The sequence below is a fragment of the Oncorhynchus nerka genome, linkage group LG4, assembly GCF_034236695.1.
Source record: "Oncorhynchus nerka isolate Pitt River linkage group LG4, Oner_Uvic_2.0, whole genome shotgun sequence".
Lineage (NCBI taxonomy): Eukaryota > Metazoa > Chordata > Actinopteri > Salmoniformes > Salmonidae > Oncorhynchus > Oncorhynchus nerka.
This window is the reverse complement of record NC_088399.1, coordinates 18436937-18453881: the sequence shown is the minus strand read 5'-3', so window position 1 is coordinate 18453881 and position 16945 is coordinate 18436937. Positions and strand designations below refer to the sequence as shown.

The 16945-nt window shown below is 45.9% G+C and overlaps 1 protein-coding gene across 3 annotated transcripts in view; it reads left to right on the top strand.

The window, feature by feature from the left end:
* The window catches only part of garnl3 (GTPase activating Rap/RanGAP domain like 3), a 331807-nt gene that overhangs the window by 300174 nt on the left and 14688 nt on the right, over window positions 1-16945 (top strand). For all 3 annotated transcript variants that reach the window (XM_065017302.1, XM_065017300.1, XM_065017301.1), the window contains one exon: window positions 11687-11899. In XM_065017302.1, coding sequence (XP_064873374.1) covers window positions 11687-11899 — 213 coding nt within the window. The remainder of the gene's footprint in view (window positions 1-11686; window positions 11900-16945) is intronic.

The window sequence follows — 16945 nt, the reverse complement described above, 5'->3', positions numbered from 1 at the left end:
GGAATACAGCAGACTATAGAGACTGGAATACAGCAGACTATAGAGAGACTGGAATACAGCAGACTATAGAGACTGGAATACAGCAGACTATAGAGACTGGAATACAGCAGACTTAGAGACTGGAATACAGCAGACTAGAGACTGGAATACAGCAGACTATAGAGACTGGAATACAGCAGACTATAGAGACTGGAATACAGCAGACTACAGAGACTGGAATACAGCAGACAACAGAGACTGGAATACAGCAGACTACAGAGACTGGAATACAGCAGACTACAGAGACTGGAATACAGCAGACTATAGAGACTGGAATACAGCAGACTACAGAGACTGGAATACAGCAGACTATAGAGACTGGAATACAGCAGTAGACTACAGAGACTGGAATACAGCAGACTACAGAGACTGGAATACAGCAGACAACAGAGACTGGAATACAGCAGACTACAGAGACTGGAATACAGCAGACTATAGAGACTGGAATACAGCAGACTGTAGAGACTGGAATACAGCAGACTACAGAGACTGGAATACAGCAGACTATAGAGACTGGAATACAGCAGACTATAGAGACTGGAATACAGCAGACTATAGAGACTGGAATACAGCAGACTATAGAGACTGGAATACAGACTGGAATACAGCAGACTATAGAGACTGGAATACAGCAGACTACAGAGACTGGAATACAGCAGACTATAGAGACTGGAATACAGCAGACTATAGAGACTTGAATACAGCAGACTACAGCAGACTTTAGAGACTGGAATACAGCAGACTATAGAGACTGGAATACAGCAGACTATAGACTGGAATACAGCAGACTGGAATAGAGACTGGAATACAGCAGACTATAGAGACTGGAATACAGCAGACTATAGAGACTGGAATACAGCAGACTATAGAGACTGGAATACAGCAGACTATAGAGACTGGAATACAGCAGACTATAGAGACTGGAATACAGCAGACTATAGAGACTGGAATACAGCAGACTATAGAGACTGGAATACAGCAGACTATAGAGACTGGAATACAGCAGACTATAGAGACTGGAATACAGCAGACTATAGAGACTGGAAGCAGACAGACAGAGACTGGAATACAGCAGACTATAGAGACTGGGATACAGCAGACTATAGAGACTGGAATACAGCAGACTATAGAGACTGGAATACAGCAGCAGACTATAGAGACTGGAATACAGCAGACTATAGAGACTGGAATACAGCAGACTATAGAGACTGGAATACAGCAGACTACAGAGACTGGAATACAGCAGACTATAGAGACTGGAATACAGCAGACTATAGAGACTGGAATACAGCAGACTACAGAGACTGGAATACAGCAGACAACAGAGACTGGAATACAGCAGACTATACAGACTGGAATACAGCAGACTACAGAGACTGGAATACAGCAGACAACAGAGACTGGAATACAGCAGACTACAGAGACTGGAATACAGCAGACTACAGAGACTGGAATACAGCAAACTATAGAGACTGGAATACAGCAGACTACAGAGACTGGAATACAGCAGACTATAGAGACTGGAATACAGCAGACTACAGAGACTGAATACAGAACTACAGAGAGAATACAGCAGACTACAGAGACTGGAATACAGCAGACTATAGAGACTGGAATACAGCAGACTACAGAGACTGGAATACAGCAGACTACAGAGACTGGAATACAGCAGACTATAGAGACTGGAATACAGCAGACTATAGAGACTGGAATACAGCAGACTATAGAGACTGGAATACAGCAGACTATAGAGACTGGAATACAGCAGACTATACAGACTGGAATACAGCAGACTACAGAGACTTCAATACAGCAGACTATAGAGACTGGAATACAGCAGACTATAGAGTCTGGAATACAGCAGACTATAGAGACTGGAATACAGACTGGAATACAGCAGACGATAGAGACTGGAATACAGCAGACTATAGAGACGGGAATACAGCAGACTTTAGAGACTGGAATACAGCAGACTACAGAGACTGGAATACAGCAGACTACAGAGACTGGAATACAGCAGACAACAGAGACTGGAATACAGCAGACTATACAGACTGGAATACAGCAGACTACAGAGACTGGAATACAGCAGACTACAGAGACTGGAATACAGCAGACTACAGAGACTGGAATACAGCAGACTATAGAGACTGGAATACAGCAGACTACAGAGACTGAAATACAGCAGACTATAGAGAATGGAATACAGCAGACTACAGAGACTGGAATACAGCAGACTATAGAGACTGGAATACAGCAGACTGTAGAGACTGGAATACAGCAGACAACAGAGACTGGAATACAGCAGACTATAGAGACTGGAATACAGCAGACTATAGAGACTGGAATACAGCAGACTATAGAGACTGGAATACGGCAGACTACATAGACTGGAATACAGCAGACTATAGAGACTGGAATACAGCAGACTATAGAGACTGGAATACAGCAGACTACAGAGACTGGAATACAGCAGACAACAGAGACTGGAATACAGCAGACTATACAGACTGGAATACAGCAGACTACAGAGACTGGAATACAGCAGACAACAGAGACTGGAATACAGCAGACTACAGAGACTGGAATACAGCAAACTATAGAGACTGGAATACAGCAGTCTACAGAGACTGAAATACAGCAGACTATAGAGACTGGAATACAGCAGACTACAGAGATTGGAATACAGCAGACTACAGAGACTGGAATACAGCAGACTACAGAGACTGGAATACAGCAGACTATAGAGACTGGAATACAGCAGACTGTAGAGACTGGAATACAGCAGACAACAGAGACTGGAATACAGCAGACTATAGAGACTGGAATACAGCAGACTATAGACACTGGAATACAGCAGACTATATAGACTGGAATACAGCAGACTATAGAGACTGGAATACAGACTGCAATACAGCAGACTATAGAGACTGGAATACAGCAGACTACAGAGACTGGAATACAGCAGACTATAGAGACTGGAATACAGCAGACTATAGAGACTTGAATACAGCAGACAACAGAGACTGGAATACAGCAGACTATAGAGACTGGAATACAGCAGACTATAGAGTCTGGAATACAGACTGGAATACAGCAGACGATAGAGACTGGAATACAGCAGACTATAGAGACGGGAATACAGCAGACTTTAGAGACTGGAATACAGCAGACTACAGAGACTGGAATACAGCAGACTACAGAGACTGGAATACAGCAGACAACAGAGACTGGAATACAGCAGACTATAGAGACTGGAATACAGCAGACTATAGAGACTGGAATACAGCAGACTATAGAGACTGGAATACGGCAGACTACAGAGACTGGAATACAGCAGACTATAGAGACTGGAATACAGCAGACTATAGAGACTGGAATACAGCAGACTACAGAGACTGGAATACAGCAGACAACAGAGACTGGAATACAGCAGACTATACAGACTGGAATACAGCAGACTACAGAGACTGGAATACAGCAGACAACAGAGACTGGAATACAGCAGACTACAGAGACTGGAGTACAGCAGACTACAGAGACTGGAATACAGCAGACTACAGAGACTGGAATACAGCAGACTATAGAGACTGGAATACAGCAGACTACAGAGACTGGAATACAGCAGACTACAGAGACTGGAATACAGCAAACTATAGAGACTGGAATACAGCAGACTACAGAGACTGAAATACAGCAGACTATAGAGACTGGAATACAGCAGACTACAGAGACTGGAATACAGCAGACTACAGAGACTGGAATACAGCAGACTACAGAGACTGGAATACAGCAGACAACAGAGACTGGAATACAGCAGACTACAGAGACTGGAATACAGCAGACAACAGAGACTGGAATACAGCAGACTATAGAGACTGGAATACAGCAGACTATAGACACTGGAATACAGCAGACTATAGAGACTGGAATACAGCAGACTATAGAGACTGGAATACAGCAGACTATAGAGACTTGAATACAGCAGACAACAGAGACTGGAATACAGCAGACTATAGAGACTGGAATACAGCAGACTATAGAGTCTGGAATACAGCAGACTATAGAGACTGGAATACAGACTGGAATACAGCAGACGATAGAGACTGGAATACAGCAGACTATAGAGACGGGAATACAGCAGACTTTAGAGACTGGAATACAGCAGACTACAGAGACTGGAATACAGCAGACTACAGAGACTGGAATACAGCAGACAACAGAGACTGGAATACAGCAGACTATACAGACTGGAATACAGCAGACTACAGAGACTGGAATACAGCAGACTACAGAGACTGGAATACAGCAGACTACAGAGACTGGAATACAGCAGACTATAGAGACTGGAATACAACAGACTATAGAGACTGGAATACAGCAGACTATAGAGACTGGAATACAGCAGACTACAGAGACTGGAATACAGCAGACTACAGAGACTGGAATACAGCAGACAACAGAGACTGGAATACAGCAGACTATACAGACTGGAATACAGCAGACTATAGAGACTGGAATACAGTAGACTATAGAGACGGGAATACAGCAGACTATAGAGGCTGGAATACAGCAGACTATAGACACTGGAATACAGCAGACTATAGACACTGGAATACAGCAGACTATATAGACTGGAATACAGCAGACTATAGAGACTGGAATACAGACTGGAATACAGCAGACTATAGAGACTGGAATACAGCAGACTACAGAGACTGGAATACAGCAGACTATAGAGACTGGAATACAGCAGACTATAGAGACTGGAATACAGCAGACTATAGAGACTGGAATACAGACTGGAATACAGCAGACTATAGAGACTGGAATACAGCAGACTATAGAGTCTGGAATACAGCAGACTATAGAGACTGGAATGGAATACAGCAGACTGGAATAGAGACTGGAATACAGCAGACTAGAGACTGGAATACAGCAGACTACAGAGACTGGAATACAGCAGACTACAGAGACTGGAAACACAGCAGACTGGAATACAGCAGACAACAGAGACTGGAATACAGCAGACTATAGAGACTGGAATACAGCAGACTACAGAGACTGGAATACAGCAGACTATAGAGACTGGAATACAGCAGACTACAGAGACTGGAATACAGCAGACTAGAGAGAGACTGGAATACAGCAGACTATAGAGACTGGAATACAGCAGACTACAGAGACTGGAATACAGCAGACTATAGAGACTGGAATACAGCAGACTATAGAGACTGGAATACAGCAGACTATAGAGACTGGAATACAGCAGACTACAGAGACTGGAATACAGCAGACTATAGAGACTGGAATACAGCAGACTATAGAGACTGGAATACAGCAGACTATAGAGACTGGAATACAGCAGACTATAGAGACTGGAATACAGCAGACTGGAATACAGAGACTGGAATACAGCAGACTATAGAGACTGGAATACAGCAGACTATAGAGACTGGAATACAGCAGACTACAGAGACTGGAATACAGCAGACTACAGAGACTGGAATACACAGACTGGAAACAGAGAGACAGCAGACTAGAGACTGGAATACAGCAGACTACAGAGACTGGGAATACAGCAGACTACAGAGACTGGAATACAGCAGACTACAGAGACTGGAATACAGCAGACTACGGAGACTGGAATACAGCAGACTACAGAGACTGGAATACAGCAGACTATAGAGACTGGAATACAGCAGACTACAGAGACTGGAATACAGCAGACTATAGAGACTGGAATACAGCAGACTATAGAGACTGGAATACAGCAGACTATAGAGACTGGAATACAGACTGGAATACAGCAGACTATAGAGACTGGAATACAGCAGACTATAGAGTCTGGAATACAGCAGACTATAGAGACCGGAATACAGACTGGAATACAGCAGACGATAGAGACTGGAATACAGCAGACTATAGAGACGGGAATACAGCAGACTTTAGAGACTGGAATACAGCAGACTACAGAGACTGGAATACAGCAGACTACAGAGACTGGAATACAGCAGACAACAGAGACTGGAATACAGCAGACTATACAGACTGGAATACAGCAGACTACAGAGACTGGAATACAGCAGACTATAGAGACTGGAATACAGCAGACTATAGACACTGGAATACAGCAGACTATAGAGACTGGAATACAGACTGGAATACAGCAGACTATAGAGACTGGAATACAGCAGACTACAGAGACTGGAATACAGCAGACTATAGAGACTGGAATACAGCAGACTATAGAGACTGGAATACAGCAGACTATAGAGACTGGAATACAGCAGACAACAGAGACTGGAATACAGCAGACTATAGAGACTGGAATACAGCAGACTATAGAGTCTGGAATACAGCAGACTATAGAGACTGGAGACTGGAATACAGCAGACGATAGAGACTGGAATACAGCAGACTATAGAGACGGGAATACAGCAGACTTTAGAGACTGGAATACAGCAGACTACAGAGACTGGAATACAGCAGACAACAGAGACTGGAATACAGCAGACAACAGAGACTGGAATACAGCAGACTATACAGACTGGAATACAGCAGACTACAGAGACTGGAATACAGCAGACTACAGAGACTGGAATACAGCAGACTACAGAGACTGGAATACAGCAGACTACGGAGACTGGAATACAGCAGACTACAGAGACTGGAATACAGCAGACTATAGAGACTGGAATACAGCAGACTACAGAGACTGGAATACAGCAGACTATAGAGACTGGAATACAGCAGACTATAGAGACTGGAATACAGCAGACTATAGAGACTGGAATACAGCAGACTATAGAGACTGGAATACAGCAGAGCAGACTATAGAGACTATAGAGACTGGAATACAGAATACAGCAGACTACAGAGTCTGGAATACAGCAGACTATAGAGACTGGAATACAGCAGACTACAGAGACTGGAATACAGCAGACTACAGAGACTGGAATACAGCAGACTATAGAGACTGGAATACAGCAGACTACAGAGACTGGAATACAGCAGACTACAGAGATACAGCAGACTGGAATACAGCAGACTATAGAGACTGGAATACAGCAGACTACAGAGACTGGAATACAGCAGACTATAGAGACTGGAATACAGCAGACTACAGAGACTGGAATACAGCAGACTATAGAGACTGGAATACAGCAGACTATAGAGACTGGAATACAGCAGACTATAGAGACTGGAATACAGCAGACTATAGAGACTGGAATACAGCAGACTATAGAGACTGGAATACAGCAGACTACAGAGACTGGAATACAGCAGACTATAGAGACTGGAATACAGCAGACTATAGAGACTGGAATACAGCAGACTATACAGAGACTGGAATACAGCAGACTACAGAGACTGGAATACAGCAGACTACAGAGACTGGAATACAGCAGACTATAGAGACTGGAATACAGCAGACTATAGAGACTGGAATACAGCAGACTATAGAGATACAGACTGGAATACAGCAGACTAGAGACTGGAATACAGCAGACTATAGAGACTGGAATACAGCAGACTATAGAGACTGGAATACAGCAGACTATAGAGATACAGACTGGAATACAGCAGACTATAGAGACTGGAATACAGCAGACTATAGAGACTGGAATACAGCAGACTACAGAGACTGGAATACAGCAGACTACAGAGACTGGAATACAGCAGACTACAGAGACTGGAATACAGCAGACTACAGAGACTGGAATACAGCAGACTATACAGACTGGAATACAGCAGACTATAGAGACTGGAATACAGCAGACTATAGAGACTGGAATACAGCAGACTATAGAGACTGGAATACAGCAGACTATAGAGACTGGAATACAGACAGACTACAGAGACTGGAATACAGCAGACTACAGAGACTGGAATACAGCAGACTATAGAGACTGGAATACAGCAGACTATAGAGACTGGAATACAGCAGACTATAGAGACTGGAATACAGCAGACAACAGAGACTGGAATACAGCAGACTATAGAGACTGGAATACAGCAGACTATAGAGACTGGAATACAGCAGACTATAGAGAGTATACAGACTGGAATACAGCAGACTATAGAGACTGGAATACAGCAGACTATAGAGACTGGAATACAGCAGACAACAGAGACTGGAATACAGCAGACTATACAGACTGGAATACAGCAGACTACAGAGACTGGAATACAGCAGACTACAGAGACTGGAATACAGCAGACTACAGAGACTGGAATACAGCAGACTACAGAGACTGGAATACAGCAGACTACAGAGACTGGAATACAGCAGACTACAGAGACTGGAATACAGCAGACTACGGAGACTGGAATACAGCAGACTACAGAGACTGGAATACAGCAGACTATAGAGACTGGAATACAGCAGACTACAGAGACTGGAATACAGCAGACAGACTATAGAGACTGGAATGGAATACACAGACTATAGACTACAGCAGATAGAGACTGGAATACAGCAGACTATAGAGACTGGAATACAGACTGGAATACAGCAGACTATAGAGACTGGAATACAGCAGACTATAGAGTCTGGAATACAGCAGACTATAGAGACCGGAATACAGACTGGAATACAGCAGACGATAGAGACTGGAATACAGCAGACTATAGAGACGGGAATACAGCAGACTTTAGAGACTGGAATACAGCAGACTACAGAGACTGGAATACAGCAGACTACAGAGACTGGAATACAGCAGACAACAGAGACTGGAATACAGCAGACTATACAGACTGGAATACAGCAGACTACAGAGACTGGAATACAGCAGACTATAGAGACTGGAATACAGCAGACTATAGACACTGGAATACAGCAGACTATAGAGACTGGAATACAGACTGGAATACAGCAGACTATAGAGACTGGAATACAGCAGACTATAGAGACTGGAATACAGCAGACTACAGAGACTGGAATACAGCAGACTATAGAGACTGGAATACAGCAGACTATAGAGACTGGAATACAGCAGACTATAGAGACTGGAATACAGCAGACAACAGAGACTGGAATACAGCAGACTATAGAGACTGGAATACAGCAGACTATAGAGTCTGGAATACAGCAGACTATAGAGACTGGTATACAGACTGGAATACAGCAGACGATAGAGACTGGAATACAGCAGACTATAGAGACGGGAATACAGCAGACTTTAGAGACTGGAATACAGCAGACTACAGAGACTGGAATACAGCAGACAACAGAGACTGGAATACAGCAGACAACAGAGACTGGAATACAGCAGACTATACAGACTGGAATACAGCAGACTACAGAGACTGGAATACAGCAGACTACAGAGACTGGAATACAGCAGACTACAGAGACTGGAATACAGCAGACTACGGAGACTGGAATACAGCAGACTACAGAGACTGGAATACAGCAGACTATAGAGACTGGAATACAGCAGACTACAGAGACTGGAATACAGCAGACTACAGAGACTGGAATACAGCAAACTATAGAGACTGGAATACAGCAGACTATAGAGACGGGAATACAGCAGACTTTAGAGACTGGAATACAGCAGACTATAGAGACTGGAATACAACAGACTATAGAGACTGGAATACAGCAGACTATAGAGACTGGAATACAGCAGACTACAGAGACTGGAATACAGCAGACTACAGAGACTGGAATACAGCAGACAACAGAGACTGGAATACAGCAGACTATACAGACTGGAATCCAGCAGACTACAGAGACTGGAATACAGCAGACTACAGAGACTGGAATACAGCAGACTACAGAGACTGGAATACAGCAGACTACAGAGACTGGAATACAGCAGACTACAGAGACTGGAATACAGCAGACTATAGAGACTGGAATGCGGTGCTGCTACGAAGATGTTAAGTATCCAATTACTCTGACTCAAACAGTCGTTTAATTATTGATCCAAAACGTTGAATAATTGATGGATAGCTGTAAATGTCTGTAACTGAGTAGTCATATTATATTACACAGTGTTGAAATGGCGACGATGAGGAATTCATAAATTGATCGCACACTGTGTCACTGAGTCATGTTGTTAATCCGTTTAGATAGAGGAGGCTTGATTGGAACATGACATGATCATGTTCTTCATGTTCGTGTTCTTACACATATGTTCCTCTAGTGTGTGTGTGCGCGTGGGCGTGTGGTAAACCTACCAGTCTAAGGAGGTCTCCATAACGTCATTGCCTGAAGTTGCTTGGTGTTGAAATGATGTCTCTCTCACCGCAATACCTTTCTCTGTATCTCTCCTTCTCCATCCATCCCCACTCTCTGTATCTCTCCTTCTCCATCCATCCCCACTCTCTGTATCTCTCCTTCTCCATCCATCCCCACTCTCTGTATCTCTCCTTCTCCATCCATCCCCACTCTCTCTGTATTTCTCCTTCTCCATCCATCCCCACTCTCTGTATCTCTCCTCCTCCATCCATCCCCACTCTCTGTATCTCTCCTTCTCCATCCATCCCCACTCTCTGTATCTCTCCTCCTCCATCCATCCCCACTCTCTGTATCTCTCCTTCTCCATCCATCCCCACTCTCTGTATCTCTCCTCCTCCATCCATCCCCACTCTCTGTATCTCTCCATCTCCATCCATCCCCACTCTCTCTGTATCTCTCCTCCTCCATCAATCCCCACTCTCTGTATCTCTCCTCCTCCATCCATCCCCACTCTCTGTATCTCTCCTCCTCCATCCATCCCCACTCTCTCTGTATCTATCCTCCTCCATCCATCCCCACTCTCTGTATCTCTCCTCCTCCATCCATCCCCACTCTCTCTGTATCTCTCCTCCTCCATCCATCCCCACTCTCTCTGTATCTCTCCTTCTCCATCCATCCCCACTCTCTCTGTATCTCTCCTTCTCCATCCTTCCCCACTCTTTGTATCTCTCCTTCTCCATCCATCCCCACTCTTTGTATCTCTCCTTTTCCATCCATCCCCACTCTCTCTGTATCTCTCCTCCTCCATCCATCCCCACTCTCTGTATCTCTCCTTCTCCATCCATCCCCACTCTCTCTGTATCTCTCCTTCTCCATCCATCCCCACTCTCTCTGTATCTCTCCTCCTCCATCCATCCCCACTCTCTGTATCTCTCCTTCTCCATCCATCCCCACTCTCTGTATCTCTCCTTCTCCATCCATCCCCACGCTCTGTATCTCTCCTTCTCCATCCATCCCCACTCTCTCTGTATTTCTCCTCCTCCATCCATCCCCACTCTCTGTATCTCTTCTTCTCCATCCATCCCCACTCTCTGTATCTCTCCTCCTCCATCCATCCCCACTCTCTGTATCTCTCCTTCTCCATCCATCCCCACTCTCTCTGTATCTCTCCTCCTCCATCCATCCCCACTCTCTGTATCTCTCATTCTCCATCCATCCCCACTCTCTGTATCTCTCCTTCTCCATCCATCCCCACTCTCTCTGTATCTCTCCTCCTCCATCCATCCCCACTCTCTGTATCTCTCCTTCTCCATCCATCCCCACTCTCTCTGTATCTCTCCTTCTCCATCCATCCCCACTCTCTCTGTATCTCTCCTCCTCCATCCATCCCCACTCTCTGTATCTCTCCTTCTCCATCCATCCCCATTCTCTCTGTATCTCTCCTTCACCCTCCAGGTGAGACACAGTGTAAGCATATCTTCAAGATCCCACTGAGTAACCTAGTGGGCCGCAGCATCGAGAGGCCCCTCAAGTCCCCGCTGGTCAACAAGGTGGTGACGGGCCTGACAGCCCCCGCGGGGGCCCTCATGCAGGGGTCCTCACACACCCTGTCTCTGTCCCGCATGGAGATCAAAGAAATCGCCAGTCGCACCCGTAAGGAGCTTCTGGGTGAGTGAGGCACCAAGACTGGACTGTACACACACACCCCTGACTACACACACACACACACACACATAGATGCAGACACACACACACACACCTCTGACTACACACACACACACACACACACACACACACACACACACACAGCATTCAGAAAGTTATAATATAATTTGTTTTAATTAGTTCTTGTCACCCCCTCTTTCCCATCATAGCCACCATAGAGTAATTTAGCTTGTAGGTTTTAGCTGTGTTTGACTACCCATACTAACATACTGTATACTTAATACTATACTTCTACTAACATACAGTCGTGGCCAAAAGTTTTGAGAATGACACAAATATTAATTTTCACAAAGTTGGCTGCTTCAATGTCTAGATATTTTTGTCAGATGTTACTATGGAATACTGAAGTATAATTACAAGCATTTCATAAGTGTCAAATACTTTTATTGACAATTACATGAAGTTGATGCAAAGAGTCAATATTTGCAGTGTTGACCCTTCTTTTTCAAGACCTCTGCAATCCACCCTGGCATGCTGTCAATTAACGTCTGGGCCACATCCTGACTGATGGCAGCCCATTCTTGCATAATCAATGCTTGGAGTTTATCAGAATTTGTGGGTTTTTGTTTGTCCACCCGCCTCTTGAGGATTGACCACAATTTCTCAATGGGATTAAGGTCTGGGGAGTTTCCTGGCCATGGACCCAAAATATCGATGTTTTGTTCCCCGAGCCACTTAGTTATCCCTTTTGCCTTATGGCAAGGTGCTCCATCATGCTGGACAAGGCATTGTTCGTCACCAAACTGTTCCTGGATGGTTGGGAGAAATTGCTCTCGGAGGATGTGTTGGTACCATTCTTTATTCATGGCTGTGTTCTTAGGCAAAATTGTGAGTGAGCCCACTCCCTTAGCTGAGAAGCAACCCCACACATGAATGGTCTCAGGATGCTTTACTGTTGGCATGACACAGGACTGATGGTAGCACTCACCTTTTCTTCTCCGGACAAGCTTTTTCCGGATGCCCCTAACAATCAGAAAGGGGATTCATCAGAGAAAATTACTTTACCCCAGTCCTCAGCAGTGCAATCCCTGTACCTTTTGCACAATATTAGTCTGTCCCTGACGTTTTTCCTGGAGAGAAGTGGCTTCTTTGCTGCCCTTCTTGACACCAGGCCATCCTCCAAAAGTCTTTGCCTCACTGTGCGTGCAGATGCACTCACACCTGCCTGCTGCCATTCCTGAGCAATCTCTGTACTGGTGGTGTCCCGATCCCGCAGCTGAATCAACTTTAGGAGACGGTCCTGGCGCTTGCTGGACTTTCTTGGGCGCCCTGAAGCCTTCTTCACAACAATTGAACCGCTCTCCTTGAAGTTCTTGATGATCCGATAAATGGTTGATTTGGGTGTAATCTTACTGGCAGCAATATCCTTGCCTGTGAAGCCCTTTTTGTGCTAAGCGATGATGACGCGATGATGTGTTTCCTTGCAGGGAATCATGGTTGACAGAACAATGATTCCAAGCACCACCCTCCTTTTGAAGCTTCCAGTCTGTTATTCGAACTCAATCAGCATGACAGAGTGATCTCCAGCCTTGTCAACACTCACACCTGTGTTAACGAGAGAATCACTGACATGATGCCATCTGGTCCTTTTGTGGCAGGGTTGAAATGCAGTGGAAGTCTTGTTTTGGGATTCAGTTAATTTGCATGGCAAAGAGGGACTTTGCAATTAATTGCAATTCATCTGATCACTCTTCATAACATTCTGGAGTATATGCAAATTGCCATCATACAAACTGAGGCAGCAGATGTTGCAAAATTAATATTTTGTGCCCAGTCTAGGCACAGCGTTCAGTCCGGCGCCATGGTCGGATCCGGGGTCTGGGGAGGCTACGACCCGCACCGGAGCCACCACCAACCCTCACCCCCCCTAACCCCTCCTTTTGGTTTCAATCCGGTACGTCCTGGTTCCTCGCACTCTCCCTGAAGTGCATGTTACCAGTCCGGTGCTACCTGTGCCGGCTCCACGCACCAGGCCTCCAGTGCGCCTCCCCAGTCCAGTACGTCCTGTGCCAGCTCCCCGCACTCGCCCTTGAAGTGTGTGTCACCAGTCCGGTGGCACCTGTGCCTGTTCCACGCACCAGGCCTTCAGTACGCCTCCCCAGCCCGGTACGTCCGGTGCCAGCTCCCCGCACCCGCCCTGAAGTGTGTGTCACCAGTCCGGTGCTACCTGTGCCGGCTCCACGCACCAGGCCTCCCCAGTCCCACTCCAAGGCCGGAGCCTTGGGCAGGAGCCTTCTTCTGCGCCGATGCCCAGTCCAGGCACGCTCCAAGGCCGGAGCTTTCCTCTGCGCCGATGCCCAGTCCAGGCACGGTGTCCAGTCCCGCTCCAAGGCCGGAGCCTTCCTCTGCGCAAGTGCACAGTCCAGGCGCGGTGTCCAGTCCCGCTCCATGGCCCGGAGCTCTCCTCTGCGCCGGTGCCCAGTCCGGGCGCGGCGTCCAACCCAGCTCCTAGGCCGGAGCCTTCCTCTGCGCCAATGTCCAGTCCTAGCACGGCGTCCAGTCCCGCTCCAAGGCCGGAGCCTTCCTATGCGCCGGTGCCCAGTCCAGGCACAGCGTTCAGCCCAGCGCCATGGTCTGGGGGGGCCATGACCCGCACCGGAGCCACCACCAACACAAGTCACCCCCCTAACTCCCCCTTTTGGTTTCAGTCCGGTACGTCCTGTGCCGGTTCCTCGTACTCTCCCTGAAGTGCATGTCACCAGTCCGGTGCCACCTGTGCCGGCTCCACGCACCAGGCCTCCAGTGCGTCTCCCCAGTCCGGTAGTCCTGTACCAGCTCCAGGGAGGAGGCTTCTCATGTAAACATGCATGAAATCAAGGCATTTATGGTTACAGAAGTCAACAAATGAGAGCGCCTAGGTATACACAGGGCCTGGGTTGGGGACAGAGAATGGGCGTGGTAGAATAGATTCAGGGCATAATGTACTATGGAGGTAAACCTAGGCATTTGAGTAAGAGAGGTTGCATCTCTGGAGATACTAGTTATGCTAGGTGAGGTCACCCCATGTGTGGGAGGTGGGACAAAAGAGGTATCTGAGCATGTTGAGTAGGGCTAGTGGCTCCGCAGTAAAATAAAACAATCATAACTACCCTAAACAACAGTATACAAGGCATATTGACATTAGAGAGAGACATAAAGTGGGGCATAAAGCAACCGCAAGTGTTGATTGGAACAGCTAGCTAAGACAACGGGTAAGACAGCAACAGCTAATCAGCTAAGACAACAACAACAGGTAAAATGGCGATGAATAGGCAGAGAGGGTCAGTTAACTACACACAGGGCCTGAGTTTGAGGCTGGGACTGACATATAAACAAAACAAACTAAATGGAGTACCGTGATTGATGAACAGTCCAGCATGCATCAGCTATGTAGCCAGGTGATCATAGGGTCCAGTGAACAGCTATAGATGAAACAGGGAAGTCGTTACCACGCTAGCAAGTGGGAGACACGGCGTTCATAAGTTAGCAGGCCGGGGCTAGCAGAAGCATCTTCATTGACTGGTTGAGGGCACATCAGATGGAATTATGTCATCAGACCAATCGTGGATCTGCGGGGCTCCATGTCGACAAAGGGTCTAGGCCAATTGGCAAAAGAGGTAATGTAGCTGGAGTAATATCGTTTGCTAGCCAGGAGATGCGCCTGGCTCAAGGCTAACTGGTGCTAGCTTCGGATCAAGGGCGTTAGACACTATGGCTACTCAGTAGCAGCTAACTAGTTGCTGTGATCCGATGCAAAGGTCCAGAGCTTACGGCAGGAATCCGGCGATGAAGTGGCTTCTAGTCGTGTTAATGAAGAGTTCGGGAGGCATCAGTTGTGTAGCCGAGTGATCATAGCCACTGAGCAGGCCGGGAGATGGGTCTGGTTCAAAGGCTAGCTTTGGGGCTGGGCCTCTCGGTAGCAGCTAGATTTTTTTTTTTTGTACCTTTATTTTACTAGGCAAGTCAGTTAGGAACAAATTCTTATTTACAATGACGGCCTAGGAACAGTGGGTTGACTGCCTGTTCAGGGGCAGAACGACAGATTTGTAACTTGTCAGCTCGGGGGTTTGAACTTGTAACCTTCCAGTTACTAGTCCAACGCTCTAACCACTAGGCTACCCTGCCGCTAGCCAATAGCTGCGAGGATCTGGAATAATGGTCCAGTAATGGAGCAATCTGGAGTAATGGTGGAGAAAAGCAGTACTGATATGCTCAGGGTTGATATCGCGCTGTGCAGACTGGCGTTGTGCAGACTGGCGGGTATTATCCAGGGTAAAAGCGGCTGGTGTCTGAGCTAGAGGTAAATGCCGCTAGCAGTGGCTAGCAATGGCTAGCAATGACTAAATAGCTAGTAGCTAATTAGCTGGTTAGCATCTGATGGCTAGCTTCTGATGGAGGTTCTAGCTATGAGGTCTAAAAATAGCGGATCCGTATCACATTGGGTGAGACGGATTGTCGGATGAGTATTACAGTTTTTCCCAATTGCTAAAACACAATTTTGCAAACTAGGCTGGTTTTATCAAAATACTTAATTCACAAAACCACACACCCAAACTGCAAAATACCTCATATATCCTGCAAAATGAAGCACTGCAACCAAAACTACAATGCATTATCAAAATCAAACATTTGCACAAAATGGCACACACTTAATTCATATTACCAGATTTTTGTCTAACCAACTACACATTGTTGGGCATAATGAAAAGCACTCATCTTTAGTATGCATAGTTCAAATTGTAGAAAATTCTTCAGATGCACAGAAATATTTGCAGATACACACACATGCTGTTGAAACATTTTATTTTTCACCAAACAAGTCAGTGCAACATGTGCACAGCAGATATATTTACATTGGACTGAACCAAAATATGCTCACAAATAAACAGTAAACTGAAAAAGAAATTTGCAGAAAAAAATACTGTATATAGAAAAAAAGAGACAAGAAAAATAATTAGGCAGCATCTTGCCGCACACCTGGGTCTGGCCACAACGCCTCGTCCACGTCAC